Source organism: Dermacentor variabilis, chromosome 4, assembly GCF_050947875.1.
Source record: "Dermacentor variabilis isolate Ectoservices chromosome 4, ASM5094787v1, whole genome shotgun sequence".
In the NCBI taxonomy this organism is placed as follows: Eukaryota; Metazoa; Arthropoda; class Arachnida; order Ixodida; family Ixodidae; genus Dermacentor; species Dermacentor variabilis.
In genome coordinates, this window is record NC_134571.1 from 198,167,351 (window position 1) to 198,191,949 (window position 24,599).

General features: G+C 47.7%; 1 protein-coding gene across 6 annotated transcripts in view; it reads right to left on the reverse strand.

Moving 5' to 3' along the window:
- The window catches only part of Hipk (Homeodomain interacting protein kinase), a 114,952-nt gene that overhangs the window by 14,582 nt on the left and 75,771 nt on the right, over positions 1–24,599 (reverse strand). For 3 of the 6 annotated variants that reach the window (XM_075690780.1, XM_075690783.1, XM_075690782.1), the window contains exons 11-13: positions 23,135–23,299; positions 10,471–10,699; positions 8,185–8,472 (exon numbers count right to left, since the gene is read on the reverse strand). In XM_075690780.1, coding sequence (XP_075546895.1) covers positions 8,185–8,472; positions 10,471–10,699; positions 23,135–23,299 — 682 coding nt within the window. The remainder of the gene's footprint in view (positions 1–8,184; positions 8,473–10,470; positions 10,700–23,134; positions 23,300–24,599) is intronic. The other 3 variants (XM_075690785.1, XM_075690784.1, XM_075690786.1) reach the window with 3 other exon arrangements.

Here is a 24,599-nt window from a genome sequence, read left to right on the forward strand (position 1 = left end):
GCATGGTAGTATGTGCAAAGAGCGGGCCGACTAGCCACCGGAAGACACGCTGATCATACCGAATACACGTGTTCAGTTTAAATGCACATAGATTTACACAGTTTGGAGCTCTCTGCCCACAGGCGAGCACGAAGAAAAACTTGGCATGCACGCTGGCAGTAGTTGACTCGTATGCGGTCCCGAACGCTGCTTTAATGGCCATCAGTCTAACCTGTATGCATGATCTCGCGACCGATCACTGAAGAGCGCCCCACAGGAACATATTAGCAACAAGCTTCCTGTGATGGTCTGCAGCCCTCGATCGCATCGGCTGGCGGCAAATTTTTATCACAGGTCACATCACTGGGCACACTGTCTAGCATATTAGGCCTAATCGGAGCTAGGTCGTCGGGTGTTCTGACAGGTGCAACTAAAGCTCTGGTTTTGTACCGAATAAATGCAGATCTATGCACAGCGGTTGCACGACCCTTAGAAAGCCAACAAACCGCATTACCAACGAAAGCGAGTGTACGGGACGACTGTTGTTCATGGCTGCCATATTTGTGAAACAACATATGCGGTGCCCCCTTATTCTATACGCTGTTTGCAGCCACACAACGGTCGCTTTTTGTAGCTTCGTATTTACATGGTGAGCTCGAACTCCCGGCTTGAGACACATTTACATGCATGGCAGGTGGTTGCAGACAAAAATATTATGCAGGCCCCACTCACTGTGGGAATCGATGTAAGCAAAGCCTTGTGCTGTTTGCTTTGATTGATGATAATAATGGTGATGCTGACGGCGAGTGTTTAATTTCATCAACATTTTGTCCAACGCGAGAGTGGTGAGTTGATGTTAAATGTTCCCTTGCGTGCACCAGTGCTGCTTGTATGCGTAGTATGCCAAACACACAGGGAGAGGTGCTTGCTTGAGGCGTTATTGTGCACCATATTTCATAACCTCATAGAGGATTGAGCACTGTCATTGCCTCACATGGCACATCGCATCGTGGCACAAGCATTAAACTTGAATTGGATTACGGGGCTGTACGTGCCAAAACCACAATCGGGTTATGAGGTAGGCTGTAGGGGCGCACTCCGGATTAATTTTGGCACCGTGGTGTTCCTTAACGCATTCCTAAGTAAAAGTGCACGAGCGTTTTTTATTTCACCCCCTTCGAAATGCGGCTGCCTCAGTCAAATCTGCGACCTCGAGCAATGCCATAGCTGCAAAGCTATCATGGCGCGCCCAGCAGTGTCAACTGGATGTGCGACCACTTCCGTTGTGTCGCCTAGACCCTGCAGTGCGCTTTAATTAACACAGGTCTGCTTCTGCATGCCCTGCGTAAGTTGTCCGCTAGACATACTTACATGGTTTTATTTTTCAGAAATAGCAGAAATGCATCGTATAGTACCTTGAACTTAAGTTTATCCAGCGTTTCCTTGCCTTCTCATATCGCATTTTCCCTATCCCCCCTCCCCCCCCCCCCCCCCCCGATCTTGTATTTGTGTGGGAACTGCGAGCGAAGAGTCACAAGGCTGTTATTCACTTGTTTCGCGACTTTGTCTGTTCTAACCATTCTCTGCCTCCTCTCCCCCTCTCTTCCATTCTATCTAGCTTCCCTCTGGACTTGCACGATGGTAGAAAAGTACCGTATTTACACGATTGTAAGTCGACCACTTTTTTAAAATTTGAAAGTCTGAAGTTGGGGGATCGACTTACAATCGAAACCAAAACATGGCCCCGCTAAAAAAAGCGATACCAACGGGAGCTACAACGTAGTTACAATTTTATGTTTGCTCTATGGCCCTACCCGTATCTTTTTGCTATCCCGCGTGTTTGTTCGCTTTTCGCAAGGGTTTTTCAACATTTTTGAGTCTTACAGTGCATGCAACACTTATGGGGGGGTGTCGATAGTTGATGGAAGCGCCGCTGTTCCCATTTGCGACGGCACCCTCAGAACGGCGGCGCTTGCGGGGAGTATTGGTAGTTCACGGAAGAGCAGACACCACTCGCGGGTTTCTCTTTCTCTGTTTAAAGGCATTGGTATTGGTTTGACGCGTTCCACTTGACTGCCGGTTACGTGCTACTTCTATGCTTCCCCAGTCGTCCTGAGTGCTCCAGGCCCACTAATCGTTCGGCACTCGTTCACAGCAGAGTTCAAGAGGGCTGCCATCCTTTACGCCAAAGAAACAAATCACTGCGCAGCGGGCCACAATTTCGATGTTTCTGAGCGGGTAGTGCGAGAGTGGTGACTGCTGCAAAGCGAAATTTTCACATGTGCCGGCAAGTGAGGAATTTCCCACGTGCCGAAGTCTGGACGCTTTCCGGAGCTGTAGGCTAAGCTTGCGGCGTACGTCGCTGAAATGCGTGATCGGTCCCTGCCAGTGAAGTGCAATATGGTCATGAAACAAGCCCGGATCTTCGCCTTAATTTTAAGTCCCTGCTCCGCCGCGAGTACAATGAGTGGCTGGCGGCAGAAGACCGCGAAATTACGCCAACCGGACCTGTCAAAAGAGCCTCCTTGATGGCTGCGTGTGGTTGGGTGCATTCGGCGTGGGCTGCTGTTCTGCAAGATGTCCTGGTGCAGTCGTTTGCCAAATTTGAAATTTCGCTGGACCGCGACGCGCTGTGGGACCGCAGCAACGATGACAGCACTAGTGAAGACGAGTAGTCCAGTGACCATGTCAGCTACTAATAAATTATCATTAACGAATGCGCCCTCGGGTATGCTCTTTTTTTTTCCTGTCACGCGACATGGGGGGGGGGGGGGTCAACTTACATTCGAGTCGACTTACAATCGTGTAAATTCCGGCTATTCCTCGGCTCAAATGGTGACGTGTTTTGCAGGCCTACGTTGCCGCCGCCAAGACCGCTACGCCAAACCACAAGAAAACGCTCCTTTCAGCGCGCTGTGGATGGAAGGCATCACGGTTTACTACAACCTCATCGAGGGTGAGACACAGACCAGAGCCAACAAAGGGACAGACGACTCCAAGGAAATTGACGTATACAAAGCGGCACTTCTTGACAAGCACTTTTGTGAAGAACACGATGAATTTTGCAGTCACCTCCACTTCAAATGCCGAGTACAATGTCTTGCAAAGCCGACTACGGAATTAATTCAAGATGTTCAAGAGCTCGCCAAATCCTGCAAGTTTGGCACCACTACTGACCTCATGGTCCATGACCACATCCTTTGCAGCTTGCAGTTGCATCAGCCTCGCCGCAGCTTCATTCAGCTCGGCCAGTGCTTTGCCGTCAAGAAAGCATTGGAATTTGCGCAGCAAGAGGAATGCACCGATAAAATAATGGCACAGCTCAGCGTTCTACAAGTAGACGCCGTTTCACAGCGTCGGCAGCCACAAGATGGCGGACGCGACCAGTCTTGTCTTTGGCAGGACGTTCAAGATGGCAGTCTTCCTTGCCCTGTTCCAGTACAAGATAGCGGTTACCTTCCCAGCCCGGCTCCATTTCAAGGTGACAGTCTTCCCTGTCCTGCTCTACTTCAAGATGGCAGTTATCCTCTCCTCCCGCCTTCACTTCAAGATGGCAGCCAACGGACTGGCCTCCCCCCGACCGGGCTGAGATGGCGGCCGCTGAGAGCGAGGAGGTGGGCCTCCCCGTCAGGGAAAGGGGCAACCGAGCGCCTCCTTTGCCTCTGTGCCGTCGGCCCGGCCCGGCGGCTGCTTCTGCTACGGCTCGCCACAGCAATGGCCGAACTTTCCGGCTTGTCCTGCCTGCCACAAATTCTGCCAGACATGTGGCAAAAAGGGACATTTCTGCCAAATGTGCTGGTCATACGAAGGTACAGTGGGAACCGTCAACGAACTGGGAACTCAAGAAAGTACAGTTACAAATACAGTTACTGTCCTCAACGTCGAAGATGGTGGCAGTGCCCTGTCACTTATGCGCCTGCCCATTAAAGTTTACAATGTAACTCTTCCCTCAATGATCGACACGGGGGCAGTCATCTCACTCATGAATGTTTGGGACTACAAGATGTACTTCTCACACATCTGCCTGCTTTAATCGCATTTAATCATCTAGAACTACTAGAAGCAAGTGGTGAAAAATTTGGGATTTGGGATAAGTCACCTGTGGTAAACTTCATTCACTGGGACTCGACGCTATTAAGGCATTGAAGGTAGTGATCGATGCAGTGCCTTTCTTGTGTGTCCAAATCTCATTTTCACCACCGGACTTCGAAATTCGTTCCCGCTGGTTCCAATGTCGTCCGACTTCAGTGAATTTATACGGTGCAGGGGACTTAACCTGTTCGTAGCCTGTTCGACTTAACCACAAGCGAGAGTGAACCAGTGTAGAGTGCTGGAACAGTTTATTCCAGTTAAAGCGTCTCGACAGCAAGCTCCACGGAAAACCCAGGTGGGCTGTACATCACGGGTCAATCTGCGTGTTGAGCGCATTCATACCAGGTTTTTCATTAGTCCCACGCATGCTAAGGCATATACCCCTCTTGCAAATTCTTTTCTAAAACAGTTAGATGCATCAGTTACTTCAGGTATGCCTTCAGTGAATTCCGCATCATTCATGAGTGCGTTCTGATACAGCTCGTAAAGTAGCTCGAATGAGTATTTCATGTTCGGCCATAAGGGAAAAGAGTCGGGCACGGTTACTTATGCTGACTGACGTGCCCAGTCAAATTTCTTCGCTAGCAGCACAGACTGCTAAGCGCTTCACAGGATCCGAGGATTCTGCTCAGGTAGAACAGTAGAACTGCATTCATACTGTTTGGAAAAAAAAAGAAACGGAAGAAACGTACTGACCAGGAAAAACGTACGATCCAGAGTAACTAAAAAAATTTGACACAACTATTCCTGACAGTACATAACTTGAAGCCTCGTGCAAATCGATACGGCATGAGACAGTGAAGTGATACGGTGGCCAGAGACGTGTTCTGTTGTTTTCCTGTCGCCTCTTGTTTTAAGAACAGGAATGAATTTGACCTGGGGGGCAACGCTAGATACTGCCGAAGTGAAATGTGATGCCCATGTTGCACCGCCCGCAGCAGGGAACGGGAGCGCATTATGGTTATCGACTATTAAAAGCTTTCGCTACGAGTCAGATGGCACCACATGCTGTGAAACAGATAGGCAAAGATGCTGATCGCAATAGTATTGGCAATGATAGCTGTGAATGCCACGTGCGATCACCCTGGAGCAGATTTGCTGGTACCGAAGTGGGAAACTGAGTGCGCGCCAGCACTTTCACGTGAGACGGGCGGGCGAATATTGTGGTGAAGCTGCCACGGCGGGCAGCTATACAGTGGAATCTCGATGATACGATCACGGCTAATACGAATTTCCGGATGATATGAATTTTTCTGTGGTCCTGGCTGAGCCCCATTATTTTGCAACGTGCTAGAGAACGGTTGCTACAAATCAATCTTCGACCCGTGTCGGTTGATAGGAAAATTACCGAAGATACTTTGTAAATTCTAAAGTGTGCTTGGCGAAAGCCAGACACTGCTGCCGTCTGCGCTCCGCTTCCCTGGCTTTGCTGTTCGGTGAAATGGCCAGTCGCTGCTGCTGTCTGCGCTCCAATTCACTCGCTTTGGTGCTCGGCGATATCGCCTGTCGCTGCTGCCGCTTTCGTTCTGCTTCCCTGCCTTTGATACCCGGCGATCTAATCAGTTGCTGTTGGCGTTTCCATTCTGCCTCCCTTGCTTTCGCATCTGGTGACATGTTCAGTTGTCGCATGCGCATTCGCTCCTTGTTCTTCTGGCGTTTGGTGTTGGGGGAATCCGGCATCTGCTGCCGCTTCCCCGAACTGCTTGGCGCGCAATCACTGGGCCGCTTCGGAGCCATGCGTCACACCTACTCGACTACTACGAGACGTCTGGCGAAGGAGCGGCCGTGCAGCTGCCACCGCCTACCGTGTTTACACGATTGTAAGTCGACTCGAATGTAAGTCGACCCCCCCCATATCGCCCAACCGGAAAAAAAAATATAAGAGAGCATATACCCGAGGGCGCATTCGATAACGAAAATTTATTATTAGCTGACATGGTCACTGGACTATTCGTCTGCACTAGTGCTGCCATCGTCATTGTTGCTGCGGTCCCACAGCATATCGTGGTCCAGCGAAATTTCAAATTTGGCAAATGACCGCACCAGGACATCTTGCAGAACAGCAGCCCACGCCAAATGCACCCAACCACACGCAGCCATCAGGGAGGCTTTTTTGACAATTTCACAGTCTTCTGCCGCCAGCCACTCGTTGTCCTCACGGCAGAGCAGAACCTTAAAATTAAGGCGAAGGTCCGGGCTTGTTTCATCACCACGTCGCACTTCACTGGCAGGGACCGATCACACATTTCAGCAATGTACGCCGCAAGCTTAGCCTACAGCTCCGGAAAGCGTCCAGACTTTGGGAAATTTCTCACTTGCCAACACAGGTGAAAATTTCGCTTCGCTGCAGTCGCCACTCTCGCACCACCCGTTTAGAAACATCGAAATTGCGGCCCGCTGTCAGTGATTTGTTTCTTCGGCGTAAAGGATGGCAGCCCTCTTGAACGCTGCTGTGAACGAGCGCCAAACGATTAGTGGGCCTGGAGCACTCATGACGACTGGGGAAGCATAGAAGTAGCATGTAACCGGCAGTCAAGTGGAACGCGTCAAACCAATACCAATGCCTTTAAACAGAGCCTTTAAACAGAGCCTTTAAACAGAGAAAGAGAAACCCGCGAGTGGTGTCTGCTCTTCCATGAACTACCGATACTCCTCACAAGCGCCGCCGTTCTGAGGGTGCCGCCGCAAATGGGAACAGCAGCGCTTCCATCAACTATTGACACCCCCTGCATGAGTGTTGCATGCACTGTAAAACTCTCAAAAATGTTGAAAAACCCTTCTGAAAGCGAACAAACACGCGGGGTAGCAAAAAGATACGGGTAGGGCCATAGAGCAAACATAAAATTGTAACTACGTCATAGCTCCCGTTGGTCTCGCTTTATTTGGCGGGGCCATGTTTTGGTTTCGATTGTAAGTCGACCCCCCCACTTCAGACTTTCAAATTTAAAAAAGGGGTCGACTTACAATCGTGTAAATACTGTAGGCACGCGCACGCTCGTTCTAACGCTACTGTGTGACGTCACAGTTGCTATGCGCAGCTGCGCCCCCCACCGGCACGTTGGTTGCTAAGGAAGGGAGGAGGTTACGCCACTGCGTGGAGGACAGGCCACAGTCGGCACGATTCCAGCGCACGGACGGACGACCGCGAGCCCCACTGACAGCCACGAAAGACAACAGCGCGCAGTCACGTGATTTCTCCCTTTCTCTTTTGGTGCGGAGGTGCGGGCATGGCGCCGGACAGCGCTGAGGCCGCGACTGGGCGCGAAGAGTTTGAAGCGGTGGTGCTTTTGTTGCTTTTGTGCTTTTCCTCCTTTTCCGCATGCAATCGGACGGAGTAGCTGCTGTACTTTGGGCCGCGTTCTTTGCGTTAGACGTGGGCGACGGCGAAGGACCACCACCGGTGGCTGAAACGCTGCACGCGCTCGAAGTTTTGAGGTGTGCTATGGCCGCAGATGAAATCAGCGATGACACGTGCACGCGTTTTTATGGATTTGGACAAAGTCTGCTAAGTGACCTGACAAAGAAAAAGAAGCAGAAGGACATTGTATAATTTTCCTTCAAGAAATGCTTTTTAAGTACGTGTGCCTGAGTGAGTTCACCTCTGACTCTTTAATTTAGCTAGTTTTAATTGTTCTGATGATACAAATTTCGGCTAATACGAATATTTTTCATGACCCCGTGAGATTCGTATCACCGAGATTCGACTGTATACCGTTCTCAATCCCGTGCACCTTGCACAGTTTCTTGTTTACATGGGGTCTAGCAGCCAGAAAACTGTATCATACAATTGCCATTTGGCAACGTACTGAACGTTAGTGCCGAAAAATCGTGTTTTCCGGGAACGTCTGAACCGGTAAAAAATGAGTAACTCTATTGAGTCATTTCTTGTGTTCTCGATGGTGAACGTTGGCGCCTGGAAAACGTACATAACGGGAACGTATCAACAAGGTTCTACTGTATTCGTATCTTTGAGTATTCACACGTCCCTAGTAAAAAGTACTTAAGGGAGAGTTCGGATTAAGTGTGACGGTGACTATACAGCACTCGCGCCATTCTTCGCCGTGTGCTTTCTGGGCTCTAGCTGAAGAGCACAACTCCTCGACTTGCACCCACCTGTACAACTCCGGCTGCGAGCTAGGTGCCAGGTGCAGGGGCTGCCCCACGTGCTGCAGCGGTGACAGGTGCGGCCGGCCCAGAGTGGCGGCTGCTGACACGGGCGGCATGAGGGCGCTGCACTTGACCAGGCGCTCCCCTTCGAGGAAGCCGTTCGCGGCCGGTCGCAGCTGCACGCTGCAGTCGTCGTCCACCTCCCGTTTGGGCGTCAACACGATGTCCCCACCGCCGTTCAGCGGATGGCATAGGAGCCGCTTCTTCTGGCTGCACAGGCTGCTGCTGCTGCTGCTAGGACAAGATTATGTGCTTCGTGAGGCTTGCGGTCCATTTGCGGGACGTTGTGTGGCAAGCATGCGCAGCCTCTAACACTGAACTGTGCCCCTTCAGCTGTGGCCACAGGCCAGCATACTCACTCACGAGTGCGCCAGACTCCTGCTCACTCCACATTCATTCCACGAGCGCAAGATAGAGCGCAAGTGAGTAACTAAGAGTGAGTGCGCGCAAGTATAAATGAGAAGCAAGGTCCGTACAGAACATTCGATCTTATCTTAAAGGCCAATTCAAGGATTCCAATCAGGTCGAAGGCCAACAATCAAGGAGGGTTCAACAATCTCTATTCGTACACTTACAGTAAAACATAGTAAAATCTTGTACTTTTTAGTAGCAATTTCTTGCAGCTGAGCAGCTGCCGAGTTGGACATGCGCCTCAAGCGCTTTAGGGGACTTTGTTCAAAGTTGAGTTCTCCATTGCAATGATGTCAATCACCTTCCAGCATGATGGCTCCATTTATAATGATACCACATATCACAATATATTGGTTGCAATGATGAGTCAAGTGTATCAACTTATGCATTCGGGCTATGAGAAAGAAAACCATGCATAACGGTACGTTATGACCATATGTCGGATAAAACAATCAAAATTTTGCCTTCTGTACAGCATTTTTCATGTAGACTGAGCTTGGCATTTACATTGCTAAGAGAACCTTAAAGGAACCATGCCGAGACGAGTTTGTATTTGCAGAGTTAGTATCTGCCACCATTACCGCATAGTGCCTCCTGCTCGCCCCACTGATTGTGAGTTGGCAAAGAGCGCCACAAGATGGAGCCAGTTGTTTCACATCCACATTACCGTGCTCCCAGAGCTCGTTAATATCAGCAACTTCCAACGCGTTGGTTTCACTATCATGGGGGTTTTACCCTGGCGCACGAAGCCCCGCCTTTTCCACTAATGCATGTCCACCAGTTCCAGCTGTCATGATCGTGGCACTCCCGGTCTTCAGAATTGTTGATATCAGTGAATGTGCAAGCTCATACTTCTTTACGCGAGTGCTCGCCTCTAAACCGTGTTGAGAATCTTGCAGAATTTGCAGCTTTGTCTCACGCAACTTAGCTTTGCACTTTCTCCGCACCATGTTCTACATATAGCTTTGGGGATAATTCTACATTGGCTGAGAGAGAGTGAGAGATTGTAGTAAAGACGGGCACCACCACTTTATTTTTCTCCTCTCTCTCCCTCCCCTTCTTTCTGGACATGTATGAAGCACGATCGTGGTCAATGCGCAACACAGACGTGAAGCATCTGACGGTATCTTGTGGCAGGCTGCAATAACCCATGATGCTCTCCACGGCTTTACAATCAGTGTGTGCGTGGGACTTGCTACATGACATGGCAGCAGCCACGAACTTGCACAGGCAAACTTTGGCCCTGTCTCGACATTGTTCATTTAAGGGGAACAACACAAATGTCAACCTTTGTCGGCATGGAAAACGCTGTCCAGAAGGCAAAATTTTGATCAGCGTCTCTCATATGTGACCAATAACATACCATTACGTTTTTTTTTTTTCTCACAGCCCTAACGCAGAAGTTGACACTCTTAAGTAAACTCATCGTTACAAGATATATACCGTTATATGTGGTATTGTTATAAGCGGACTGCACTGTAATGGGATTGAACCTCACTGCTCCAAAACACTCCAATGCCCTAACTATTAGGCCACAATCGCACGTATACTTCTATCGTGACAGTGCCAACTAGCTCTTTGAGACAATCACCGCATGTCACGCATGTTCACCAGTTTCCTGCACGCCAAAGATGCAGAAATGAAATGGGCAAATTTATAGGATTTGATTAACCGCTTTACGAAAGCTTTGGTTCACAGATTCTAAGATGTGCATTGTGTCTGCATAATTTTTTAAAAAAGGAAAACAGCCCACACATAACACACCCGGGTAGACAGATCCGACCACCGGCCGCACGCAACAAGCGCTGCACCATCTCTTACCTGATGGGCAGCGGGTCTCTCTGTGGCTCAGGCTTGATGGCCTTGGCCGCTAGCACGCTGCTCGTGAAGTTGGGCAGGGCACGGGCGGGACTGTAGTGACCCTCAGAGTCCGAGTCGGGCACTGTGATGCAGCTGGCCATGCGCGGACGCAGCGAGGACGAGTGAATGGCCCCTCCACTGCTGGTGGCCACCTGGACTCCTCCCGAGGACGATGATGTGGGCAACATTGCTGCACAGGCAGGCGCACACATTGTCAGACCCCCTGACAGGCACGCGGTGAACTGTGAACCTATCCTAACCCATACCATGTTCTTTAGCTCCTTAGTGAACTAGTAAATGATGAAAAGCTCTGCAGCTTGTCCACATGCATAAACTCTTTGCAGAATGCTGGATCACTGGAGACATTTATTCCAATAGTCAATCTGGAGGCACCACCTGGTGCCCCAAGGCTGGACCAGAGAGGATGATGAGCTCACATGAGCAGCTTGGGCTTCTTGGTACATCATGTCGGAGCAATAGCACGATCTTGAGACGGGGACAGAGGAGGCAAGACAACGCAAGTGCCCTGCCTCTTCTGTCCCTGTCTCAAGTTGGCGCCGTCGCTCCAACGTGAGCTGTTATTGCTGTGAGCAACCATATTCTACTTAGCTGCTGGCACAAAGCATTCGAACAACCACAGAACGAAAAGGTGTCTAACATGATGTAGTAGGACAAAGCGTCACAAGGTGCCCCTACCAGAGCCGCTACTGCTGTCACCATCTCTGGTAATTCGGTATGCTGTAAAGAATAATAAGTGGACACGCTGCAAAGAAACACCTTGCCAAGATGAAGAGACAGTAAAGCTAGATGACGTTCCTTAACTCCTTATTGCTTTAATTCTTTAGCCCAAAGAAAAACATTCCAATCCCACTGAAAAGTGCTTGTACATTAGGTTGGAACACCCAAAAATTGTGTCGAATCATTTGCTATCCCAGAATGAAATTCATGGGCTTGTTAATAAATACCAAAATGGTTGCTGAATGGCAAAAGATACTTCTTTATAGCCGCACATTTTTTTCACTGTTACGCCCTTTGACCTGGAAGGCGAATCGCCTTGCCTCCTATGGTAGCCTTAAAAGCAATTGGTACTGCAGAAGTGCCATACTCAATTTGTACAACTGAGTGGATGTAGCTGCACACGAGTTTCTTGGTGTGTTTAGCCTCCTTGGTAACTTCATGCTTGGAATGTCGATACGAGTATGCATGATGTTTGGAAACCGCCATTTTCATGCCCAAGAGTTTTGCCCCAAATTAGAAGACCAAAACCAGTAGGTCACGTACACTGCAAAAATCGGCCAGGGGAGGTTAAAAATTGCATCCAAAGATCTGTAGGCCAAACGAAGCTGAATTTAAGCTGAAATGATTGAAAAGAAAAACTTTAAAATAATTTAATAGGCACAAAAATGTACACTCGATTTGGAAGTTTTGTTTTTACTCAATTGCAATGTAGTTTCTTTTTTCACAGTTATTGCTTGAACTCGGCTCTCGCATTGCACTCGAATAACAACAAAATTGATCGTTTGAAAACAAATATTCTAAATCCCACAGCCCGTAGTATTATGTTCACAACCTATTGAGGGCGAGGACTTACGGAGTCGCCACCTGTCGAAAGTACCTCCCTTGCGTAGTATGAGGGATCACGCGGCGCGCTCCTCATAGGTTTCGTTTACGGCACTCAATAACAACACCAAGCGGCAGCCCTCCTGGACATTTATGTAAGTACTATCAAAACAAGGGAAGTTTTTGACTGTCGATATAATGATCTTGGGCAAACTGAAAGCGCAGAATCGCTTACAGACGCCATGTCTTTACCGAATACATACAGTGAATGCTACTAAGCGAGGTCGCCGCAATGGAGTCTCCCGAACCGGCTTCTTGCGTGTAAGGTAGGCAAACGCTGGTAGTAAACTACCTGAAATATGTTCTTATATTGGGCTGTCTGTATAACCAAATGGAGCATAACAGATTGAAGCCTCAATGCAGCGATCCCACGGGTTCGCAATGACTGGATGTGTATCTGCATGCTTGTATGGATCTGCATGCGTGTATGCGCACAATGTTTTGCTGTCGCTGTGAGTGCGTTTTCGCACCGTGCCATGAGCTTTAGGCCACAGCATATGGGCCTTTGACAGTACAATAGCAACCATTGTTGCATGGACGCTATCAGAACTGTTCAAAAATAATTTCGTTATACAGTCGCCAACTGATTTTTCGGACTCCAAAAATTCGGACATGCTCAATTATTCAGTCTGCTTCGCGGCACCGCCATTCTCCCCATACACCATAATATATAACTGCCGAAAGTTCGGACACATTGCAACCTCTCGTCTGATTTTTTGGACACTCCTTGAGCCAACTCGATCGAGAGCACCATGCACTGATACTGACCGGTGCATGGTTCGACTTGCTGAACGCCATTTTTGTTTTGAACGGAGCCTCCTTGCTGCCCCACGAAGTGGCACTACTGCAAACCTCTGCTCATCATTCTCGTTTCTGCCTGGTTTGTGGCTACAGCCATTGCTACAGCAGTTCCGGTCTCAGCTTAGTAAGCCATGTCAAGACAATCCAGCAGCTGATTTGTTTCTTCTTCGTGCATGACAGCGTGGTGGTGTTTGCTTTGTGTACTGTGTCGAGGTTGCGGTGATCCAACATGGCATACAGAAACATCGCGTCAAGTGTCTAACTGCGCTGACAGTGTCCGCGCAGATTGCGCTGGGGAATGCCGGCAAGCGGGTGCCGGGAGGCCTAGGATTTGTTGCCTTCCGCTGTGCTCCCTAGTGACGCCGAAAATGTTCTTCCGAGCATTGCGATTCCGGACACCGTCTCATTTGACAGTTTCACAGGTGCTGACACTGCTGCACTGACATGTGCAGAACTCGACAACGGTGGAATCATTCGTCAGGTTTCTGCTGCACCGCCGGACAATGACTCCGAGTCGGAAGATGACGTACCATGTTCTATGCTGCCGTCACATGCGGAGCGTGTAAAAGCAGTGACTGTACGAACCTCTCTGAGATTCAGGCTTATCTGATTGCACGTAAACAGAACAGCGTGGAAGGGCGCATTCACAAATTTTTTCGAGCCTACTGCCGAGCCCGAATAAGTGCGTGGAAATAAAGGATTTAGTTTTCTTTTTTTGTTTCTTAATCTGCTTCTTCAGACACCTGTTTATTCGGACATTTCCGCAGTCCCCGTGAGGTTCGAATAAATGGTTGGCGAATGTAGAGGCTTTGATGCCTTCGGCGACTGTAATGTGCCGTCACGACGATTCAATCTTTTTTTTGTCTTCTAAATTCTTGGACATTTCAATATTATTTCTCAAGTTGCGTCGCACTGTATGTTTATCGGTCTTCTCAGCGTGTGATTTCCCACTGCTTCTTTTTCGTAAATACAGTGCATTAATTCATAACACAAACATGACTATATGCTATGCCTTTCTTTAATGTGCGTCTTACCGCTCCCTTTCCATTCCAGTGAACTTGCCTGTATCTAGCATCAAAAAGTTCATAGACAAAACCGTCATGACATCAGCCCGGCAGCGGGTGCGGGCGAGCGTCTCAGTGCATGTTTTCTGCTGCTCACCGAACATAGCGCAGTCCCGGCGCGGTAGCGAAAACCTTCCTCGCGTCTGTGCTTGCTGCATACCCGAGTTGTAGCCGATGGCTGTCTGCCGGTTCTAAGTTTCGCCAGCCAAGCTTCACGCAGCTCCTTTTGCCCTGCGGCTACATGTGAATAAGGCTGACACTGGGCTCCGTTGCGTACGTCTAGCACTGCAGCACCGAGCAGTAGCCTACCATGCTGCACGCCTCCAAAGACAGCCACTACATATTATAGTACTTTCAGATGTCAAGCAGACACCCAAGGCGTTAAAGCCTCACCACTAATCAGAACCGTGGTGCAGGCGAGACTTTAAACCTTCGTTTTCAGCTCGTTTCGGCACTTCCGAAGCAGCCGATGCGGCCGCTAGGCTCAGGTGATACCTCATCCCACGTCACGCCGACGGTGGGGCCAGCTTTTCCAGTGGTGGAGCTCGCCCGCAATACCTCTAAGTCTCGATCCAATCCATAGACAAGTCCACCAAAGTAAAACATTTTTTGTTGGAATCGACGCCATTTTCACTGTGCTTGTGACTGGAGTTGCAGTGCTGCAGTACCCTGTGGTCTTTGGCACTTCCGACTCCATTCATTCACGACGTCATGATAATGCAGCACATTTGGTACGACATCCGCCTTCATGTTATGAGCAATTTTGATGGCCAAGGAGCTGGGAAAGACTGCCGTGGTTTGGTGACTCAACGTCAACAAGTCGGCGATTCGCAGGTGGTTGAACCAGCAGCAGGCACTCTTTCACCCTTCAAGTGTGTCGGACAAGCAGAACTCGTCCTAGCCAAAGCGTCCCCAAATTGTTTTGGAGGAGCAGAGCTCATCCTAGGAGAATAGATTCTCCTCTTGAGTGTTTAGGACAAGAAGCGCCCGTCTACAGCTTAAATTGCATGTCGCCCACCAGATGGAAGCACTTGATTTCGGTTTCTCCTATGGCAATAAGACATACATAGCTGGCCCATCAATCCAGAAAAGCAGCTTTTCATCTTCGTCATTTTCTGCCAATGAAGATGATTCAGATACCGATGCTTATCTTGTGTCCGGAAGTGAAGACAGCGATGACGCTGAATTGAGCAGTTCTTCTGGTGATGATGAGAACATCTCTGAAGCAAACATTGCGAGTGCTCGTCAGTGGGTGCAGCTTCATGTCGAGAACCCTGGCATGAAGCCTCGTTGGTTTCCATTTATCGCCGTTCTAGGCAAGGTAACAGTCATCTGGCGATAGCATTATCATTTGCCATCGCCAGATGACTGTCTGGAGAACATACAGCAGTTAATCGACTGTTTTCTTTATGTGGTTTGTATTTTTTATTAGCAGCAGGCAGCTGGTTTCCTATGTTCAGAAATAAACTGATTTGACTTAATATGTGGTGCAAATATTTTTTTTAACCTCTAGTAATTGCTTTTTAGTACAACATGATTCGAAATCAGCAATAAAAAAGAAACACACTTTTGGTTAGGAAATAAAAAAAAAAGAACTTAAGGGTTTAAATGCCAAGCCTGTCAGAAGGGCTCTGTGGACCTCACAGTGCCCTGGTACTGTCCCCGAATGAAATTGTTGTACTGTCTTTTAAGAAGCGCTTAACCTCAAAAGAGCTCAACGACACTGGAGATGACTTGGTTCGTGGGTCATGGGTAGATAGTTTTGCTTTCAAGAGAATCGACTTGTCCTGGCAACGAACTCCTCAAAGTACTATATTGCCGACAGTGCACTGATAGCGAGCTTGGCAGAGTGCCAGAAACATTTGTCTTGGACGGTTTTGATGCCGAATCCATGCGAAATTTAATGAGTGAAACATCACCAAAAATAGTCGCCTGAGAATACCGCTCGAAGAGAGCTCTGTCTCCTCCTCATGTGACAACTATTTCCAAATTGTCATTCCTTGAACAAAGGCACCATTCCTTTTTCTGTTCATCTCTAGTTACATTCACAGTTTTATTTTTTCATTTCAAGTAACAGGAAAGCCAACCTTCACGTTGCGTTCGAGTAAATACGGTTCTTTCTTAACGCCACTAAATTATGAAATGTTTTCCAAACTAGATTTTTGTTTCATAAATATTGTTTCTCAGCTTTTCCAAAACGGCATAGCAAAAATAAATGCCAAAACATAGGTTAGCCAACATTCCATACATTAGCCAGAACTGGCTAATGTATGGAATGTATGGAAAAACCTGCGTACCATATATTATGACAGTGACTAAAGCATGTTGGCAGGCTAGCTGGTTGGGATTCATCATAACATGCTGTGTCTGTGTGTGACAAGTGCTGTATCTGCCATTTTTCTTTCTCTCTCCTAGTCCAGTTAGACTGCACAGTGTTACCATGGATGACTGACAACTGAATACAGTCTTCTCCTTCTCGCCACCCGACGACTTACACGGTGTACTTGCATAGCGCACCAGTGTCAAAAAGATGTCGAAACACTGTCCAGTGTACACCTTCAGAGCAACTTCATCATTTCGAGGTGCTGGTGAAATTAAAATTGAACTTTGAATAATGGCACTCCAAAGAGTGTTTTAGCTTGTCCGTAGACTTCTTACCATTTATGGATTACAGTCAATGACCCATTATTCAGACGCTGACAATTCGGACATGCCCGATTATGTGGATGGCCCTGCAGCACCACCACTAGCCTCATGGCCTTAATGTACAAGGATGATTGAAGTTTCAAACGCCTTACAGCTCGAGGAGGAGGAGGACTCTTGCCTTTGCTTCGAGTTGTTGATAAGTTCGACTTCGCCCTGCCATCTGCTAGCCACCTGGTTAGCTCAGATGATAGAGCGGCTGCCTCGGGTTCGAGTCCAAGACCAGGACGAATTTTTTTTCAACTGAGAGGCTTTTCTTTTTAGGAACCCGTTTGGGTTTCCTTTGAAGCAATTGCTACAAAGAAAATTATTAATTATGCTTTATTAAATACTTCTCTCCACCTCGCGGGTTTCCCGCAGAACTATTACATTAAATAAAGTTCTCAACAATGAAAGTAGAGTTTGCTGGTTTTCTTTTTTTTTTTCCAGGCCAGAATCGGAGGCATGCTACATTTTTCTTGCTAATACAGTCGCCGACCGTTTATTCGGACCTAATGGGGACTGCGGGAATGTCCGAATAAACAGGTGTCTAAAAAAGGAGATTAAGAAAAAAAATAAAGTTCTTTATTTCCACACACTTATTCGGGCTCGGCAGTAGGCTTGAAGAAATTGTGAATGCACCATTACACGCTGTTCCGTTTATGTGCAATCAGATAAGCCTGAATCTCGGAGAGGGTCGTGCGGTCACTATAGGCAGCTCAAAGCACAGTTACTGCTTGTACTCTGAGTCATCGGAGCCGACTCAGAGTCGTCGTCCAGCAGCGTAGCAGAAACCTGATGAATGATCTCGCCGTCGTCGAGTTCTGCACATGTCAGTACAGCAGTGGCAGCACCTGTGAAACCGTCAAATGAGAGTGTGTCCGTAATCGCAATGCAACCATTGCGCAGGTCTCGGCAGAACATTTTTGGCGTCTGTAGGGAGCACATCGGAAGGCGACAAATCCAGGGCCTTCCGGCAACCGCTTGCCGGTATTCCGCAGCGCAGTCTGCATGGGCATCGTCGGCTCCATTAGACACTTGACACAATGTTTCCGTATGCCGCATTGGATCACCACAACCTCGACACAGCACACAAAGCAAACACCACCACGCCGTCATGCGAACACCAGTCGCACAAACGAAAAACGTGGCCTATTCACAGCGTCATGCACGAAGAAGAAACAAATCAGCTGCTGGATTGTCTTGACATGGCTTACTAAGCTGAGACCGGAACTGCTGTAGCCACTTATCGAACCACACAGAAACGATGATGAGTGGGGATTTGCAGTAGCACCACTTCGTGGGGCAGCAAGGAAGCTCTGTTCAAAACAAAAATGGTGTTAAGTAAGTCGAACCATGCACCGGTCAGAGTCTGTGCATGATGCTCTCAATCAAGTAGGCTCAAGGAGTGTCCGAAAAATCAGACGAGAGGTTGCAAGGTGTCCGAACTTTCGGCAGTTGTTATATATTATGGTCTATGGGGAGAATGGCGGTGCCGCGAAGCAGACCGAATAATCAAGCATGTCTGAATTTTTGGAGTCCGAGAAATCAGTCGGCAACTATATATTGGCTGGGCGCTCAGTTTCTACTTTGTTGAGGAGCTCTTGGATTTCTACTTTGAACTCGTAAGTAAAAGTCTCATCCGGCAGGCTGACACTTTCAGAAGCCACAGCGGCAGTGACATGAATTTAGCCTCATTCTTTCACACCCATGGCAGCGTGCGGACCAGCTGGTTGGAGCGGTGTGGTCGCGTTTACAGTTTCCTTTTGTAGTTTTGCAGCAATTTGGTTTCCATGCGCGATGCGCAGTGGGTGCTAAAATGACAAATAAGGGTTGTGTGCCGGGGTGCACCGGCAACTACGATACGGGGAAGAGGATACAAGTGTTTTCTTTCCCTAAAGACGACCACACTTTCAAGAAGTGGCTACACGCCAATCCTAGGAAGGACTTCGCGCCCACTTTGTACACTAAGGTAAGAATTCATGGTCCTGTTGTGGGCTCCTAGTTGCTTGTACTTGTTAAGCACTTTTACTGTGATACTGTGATACACCCTTACACAAAGGGGAGAGCATTAGGTTATTTTAATAAGTGGCTTCTCAGGCGTTTACGATACGTTTGTACGTTGCTGCAGGTTTGCGCAGATCATTTCCATGCTTTGTGCATCGAGAGCATGACTCCATACACGGATCCAAGAACAGGAAACATTCTTAGTTGCACTGCCAGTACCGTGGTTGCCCCGTGGATCTGTGCCTACAGTTTTTTCTGGCTCTCCTTAGTACCTTTCAGCACAAGACAACAGCACAAGGAGAAGCACCTGACGCCAAGAGAAGCCGACTAGAAGCTCCCCAACTGGCCCATGCTGTCGAAGAGTCACTGGCTTCACATGAAGCGGAGCAGAAGAGAGACCATTTTTCGTCCCTCGAAGGACTCAAGGTGCGCTTGCAAGTGGCGCCAGTGTTGGTGAAGTAGACTGTGATCCATAAAGAAAAGTGCACAATGTTTTTGATCATCAACGACGATAGTGAACCTTGGTTAAGGCGTCATTGACGGTGTTCGAAAACCTTCAAGTGTCTGCCTGCTATTAAGGCTCCGCAACAAGAACCTTGGAAACGCCGTCGTACCGGACTCAGTTCGTAAAGTAAGCTCCTTGTTGGAAATTTCGGACAACCTGTGCATGCTGTCTGAGGAGCGCTGTAGTTCTAGCCACCTGTCGCTTACAATACATTCCCTTCTAGACATATTGGAAGGAAGCACTAATGAAGACAAGAAAGGGGGCTGTAAAGTTTATAAAGGAACAGCTACTACTGCTTTCTGCAGAGCGTATTCACTACAGCACACAGGTAATGGTGTTTGCATGCATTTTCCACACAATATCGCCGCATGCCTATACGTTTTTGAGAGGAACAAGTACACTAACCTCGCCCCATCCGAGCACTATCAGCAAAGTGTGCTCGTCTGTTCTAATGTGCCCAAAAATTGATTTTTGCAATGAAACTTTCCTTCAGTATGCTTCCCAGAGATTTAAACATTTGCAGCCACATGAATACACCGCAACGTTGATGCTTGACGAAATTCATATCAAGCCTTCTTTTGATTACAAGGGTGGGAACATATGTGGTGCTGCAGTGAATCCCAACGAGGCAGCCACATCAGTACACGTACTTATGGTTCAGTCTACTGGACTCATTCAAGAAGGTAGCACACATTCTTCCAGTAAAAACCATACGAGGTGACCAACTTCATGCCATACTGAAGAAGGTAATCTTACGCTTAGAAGAGATTGGGTGCAGAGTCATAGCTGTTGTCTGTGACAATGACTAACCAAAAAGGAAGGCAATGAAGATATTTCTGCCAAAGCCGATGCTTCTTCATGTGTACCCACATCCAGCAGACCCAGACAGACTTAGTTTACGTTGTAGATGCTATGCATCTCTAAATGTATAAGAAATAACTGGCTGAACCAGAAAAATGCAGCCACTTGCTTTTTCTACCCACGCTTCAAGCTTTTAAACAATGATGTTCGTGTTGAATTCAATATGACTGCCTTATTTAGGCATTTGAGAGATTTACATAAAGAGGAGTCATCTCTGCTGCTAAAGTCTGGGTGTGGCTTGACGTCAATGGCACTTAATCCAAGCAACTTGGAATGGCAGAATGTTAAGCTGGTAATGCAGGTTTTTAATCCACACATAGCCGCAGCCCTGGCAGCTCGCATCATCGTAATGTTTACGAAGAACCCATATCATACCGTGCAGGTGACTCAAAAGTAGCTTTTCTAGATGCTTTCATTACATGGCTCGACATCTGGGAATTTCATGGGATACCGACACTGGAGTCCTTACTAAGGAGACATTGAGTGCCCTAGCACTCTCTGCTCAATCCTTGTTGGAAATGGTAAAGTACTGCATAAGTGAGCTTCACTTCAAGTGCGTCCTACCAGGGAACGTCCCAGCTGACCCTCTCGAGAGTCGTTCTGGACAGTACCGGCAGATGGCTGGTGGGCAGTACCACATATCTGTTCAACAACTCCTTGAAACAGAGGGCAGGATTTGCCTTCAATATGCCTTCCCAAGGATGAGCACTGATGACCTCAGAGGCATAGGAGAAACAGTGTCGTATGTAGGCACCTCCTTTAGTGTTCATGTTAGCAACGATCACCTTGACGCACTCAGAGCATGAGTGGCAGTTATTGGTTATGTTGGTCGGTATTGTCCGCATGCTACAATGAAAGTTCTGAAGTGTGAAAGTTACCGAGGGCACTTGGTTGTTACTGGACATGTGACCGAAAAGAAAGAAGACACCCATTTTTTAATTGCACAACTGGACAGAGGTGGCCTCAAATTTCCCTCTGCCCTTGGGATTACAGTAGTCATGTACACGGAGGTTCTAGTTACAAAGCTTGTGACACAAAGTGCCTGCACGCAGTTTCTCCACAGGCCCAACCAAAGGAGTGTCGTTCAGCAACTGACTCTACACTCTCTGCCGAGGCATGAGGACATAGATGCACGTGAAAATGGGCACGCCTATGAGCTCCTTGTTGCACTGGTTGCAAACTGTGCAGCAAACATAATGCTGAACAACTTGTGCAAACAAAAGAATGATAATCTAAATATTAGAAAAGAAAAGAGAGTAAAAAACCGAAAAGCTCAAATCTTTCTTGAAGAGTAACTTTCCATACCTTGTACTCTGCACATTTAATTGCGTTAAATTGCACTGCAGAGTATTTTATTGCAGTTTTATGATGTGATTTCTTCAGCCAACTTCTGCCTGTTGCAGTACAATGAGCCTTCTTTTGTTTGTGTCATGCATATTTTCTAGCCTAGATTTAAACGGCAGTTCACTGTTTTGCAATGTGAATTTGTAGCGTTTTCGGCATCTCCAATGCGATGTTTCTTCTTTTTTCATTGAACTAAACCTCAGACAGTTATTGCTGTGGTTGGTGAATGACTTATTTGTGATAACTTGTGGCTGTGTGTCTAATGTCTCGAAACACTCTAATGCCCCGAAACAAAACGCAAGCTATGATAAACACCATCACGAAGGGCTGTACATTAATTTGGACCACTTGGTCTTTCTTAGACATGCACCTAAATATAAGTAGTACGTAATACAAGAACTGGTCCCGGGTTTGAGTCCCGGACCAGGACGAATTTTTCTTCAACTGCAAAGCTTTTCTTTCGAGGAACTCATACGCGTTTCCTTTGTAGCACTTAGCTACGTTTGGGTGGATGTCTCATTTTGCTTTTATCAATTACCTCTCTCCCCCTTGCAGGTTTCCGCAGAACCATTACGTCAGAAGAACTTCAGTTTGGCCTAGTTGGTGTTTACTGCATATCATGTTGACTGCTAATAAAGACGGGGATAGCGGAAGAGAACACAAAAAGGACGACACGGTTGAAAGTTACCATCCACGTTGTCATTTTTCTGTTCTCTTTTGCTGTCCCCGTCTTTATTAGCGTTCAACATGATATGATATAAGTATGCAAGTTTTCTTTCTTTTTTTTTGCATTCCGTCCCCACAGGAATGTGGCTGCCGAGGTGAAGAATCGAATCCACAATGCCGTGCTCAGCAGCAGAATGCCACAGCCACTGAGCAAACACAGCAGGTGAGCCCCCAGTGTGCAGATTCAGAACATTATCCTTGGACATACAGCTGTCAGCGAGACCCGGCTCTCCTACCACCAGTGCCTAACCTCACTGATAACAGCAATTTCGCCTGCTCATGCACATCGCCTCAGAAGGGGCAGGAGAAAGGAGAGAAAAGAAAGACCAGTTGGCTGCCCTGTGCTTGGGGAAAGGGGATGGGTAAAGATGTCAGAAGTAGAAACAAAATAAAATTCGAATGATGTAACTTAAAAGAGGGCGCATATAAAGTTGATACAAAGCACACAGTAATTCTTGAAAACGAACAAATGTCCTGCAAAGTGCACACACACAGGTTAAAGAAAATGTAAGCATAGAGGTTGAGAGCCAGAGCACCACCTAGTCTGCCACCCTACACTGGGAGAACAGAAAATGGGGCATGGAAAGGAGGGAGAAAAACAGAGAAAGTAAATGCTGCAGGCAAGATTTTGCTTAACGCAAAGACAGAGGTGTGTAACAACTACTCCAATGTGGTTGCGATGGTCTGCCTCAAAGACCTCAAAATGCCAGCTACTCCATCAACTGATCTAAACCAACACCCGTGCCTGGGCTATGAAGGATGATACTGTAGAACCCTTTTGGACACCTAAAGATAAATTTTTGGCCACCAAGGTATCTCAAAGTGCTATGAAATCAAAATGCTTCTCTTGCACGCCTTCCCTCAAAGCCACTACAGACAGAAATTGAACTTGCAACCTTGTGCACAACAGTGCACAGCAGGACACCAGAGCCGATAGGCCACTTCCGGGTGACCTCAATGATCTTCCAGGTAGCCTGGCTGAAAAGCAGGGGGTTGGACGACTTGTAGGACCCACCTGTAGGACCATGGGACCCACCTGTAGAGCTTCCGCGACGTTGGAAAACCGAGGCCAGCGGAGTGGCCTCCGAGCTGGGCTCTGTGATCAGTGGGGCAGCCCACGGACCCAGGGGCTGGCTCCAGCTGGAGCTGTCCGCCTGGGTGCGTGCCCGGCTGCCACAGCCTGCAGGGGAAGTGCACATTGTCACGCCATACCATGGCTATCAGCCGTAATGTCACAGCCGTCATCCATATTGTCATGGCCATATCATTGTATTTGTCAACCATATTGTCAAGGCCATAATGTCACAACTATCAGCCCTACTGTCACAGCCATTCTGTCATGGTCATATCACCAACCACAGCTATCAGCCATCATACCATGGCTATCAGCCATAATGTCACAGCCGTCATCCATATTGTCATGGCCATATCATTGTATTTGTCAACCATATTTTCAGGGCCATAATGTCAGAACTATCAGCCCTACTGTCACAGCCATTCTGTCATGGCGATATCACCAACCACAGCTATCAGCCATCATACCATGGCTATCAGCCGTAGTGTCACAGCCGTCATCCATATTGTCATGGCCATATTATTGTACTCATCAGCCATATTGTCAGGGCCATATTGTCACAACTATCAACCCGACTGTCACAGCCATTCTGTCATGGTCACATCACCAAACACAGCTATCAGCCATCATACCATGGCTATCAGCCGTAATGTCACAGCCGTCATCCATATTGTCATGGCCATATTATTGTATTCATCAGTTATATTGTCTGGGCCATATTGTCACAACTATCAACCCGACTGTCACAGCCATTCTGCCATGGTCATATCACCACAGCTATCAGCCATATTGTCACAGTTGTGTCATGACAACTATCAGCCATACCGCCACGACCACATTATCACAGCCATAATTGCCACAAACACATTATCACAGCCATGTTGCCACGACCATGTCATCACAGCTAAGTAATCAGCCATATTTCCACAGCCATCAGCCATGTTGCAGTCATCATACATATTGTCATGGCCAAATCATTGTATCAATCAGCCATACTGTCATAGCCATAATGTCACAACTATCAACCATACTGTCACAGCCATATTGTCACGGTCATATCACCACAGCTGTCAGCCATATTGGCATGATCATGTCATCACAGCTATCAGCCATATCACCGCAACTATATTATCACAGCCATCAGCCATATCATAAATATCAGCCATATTTTCACAGCCATCAGCCTTATTGTCACAACCATCAGCGACCTTCCATGACAATATCATCACATCTATATCGTAATAGTCGTATGACCACAGTTATCAGCCACATTGCCACAACCATATCATCACAGCCATCAGCCATTTTGCCATGGACATATCAAAACCATTAGACGTCACAGTCATATAATCACAGCCATCAGCCATATTGTCACAGCCATCAGCCATAGTGCAACGGCCTCTGC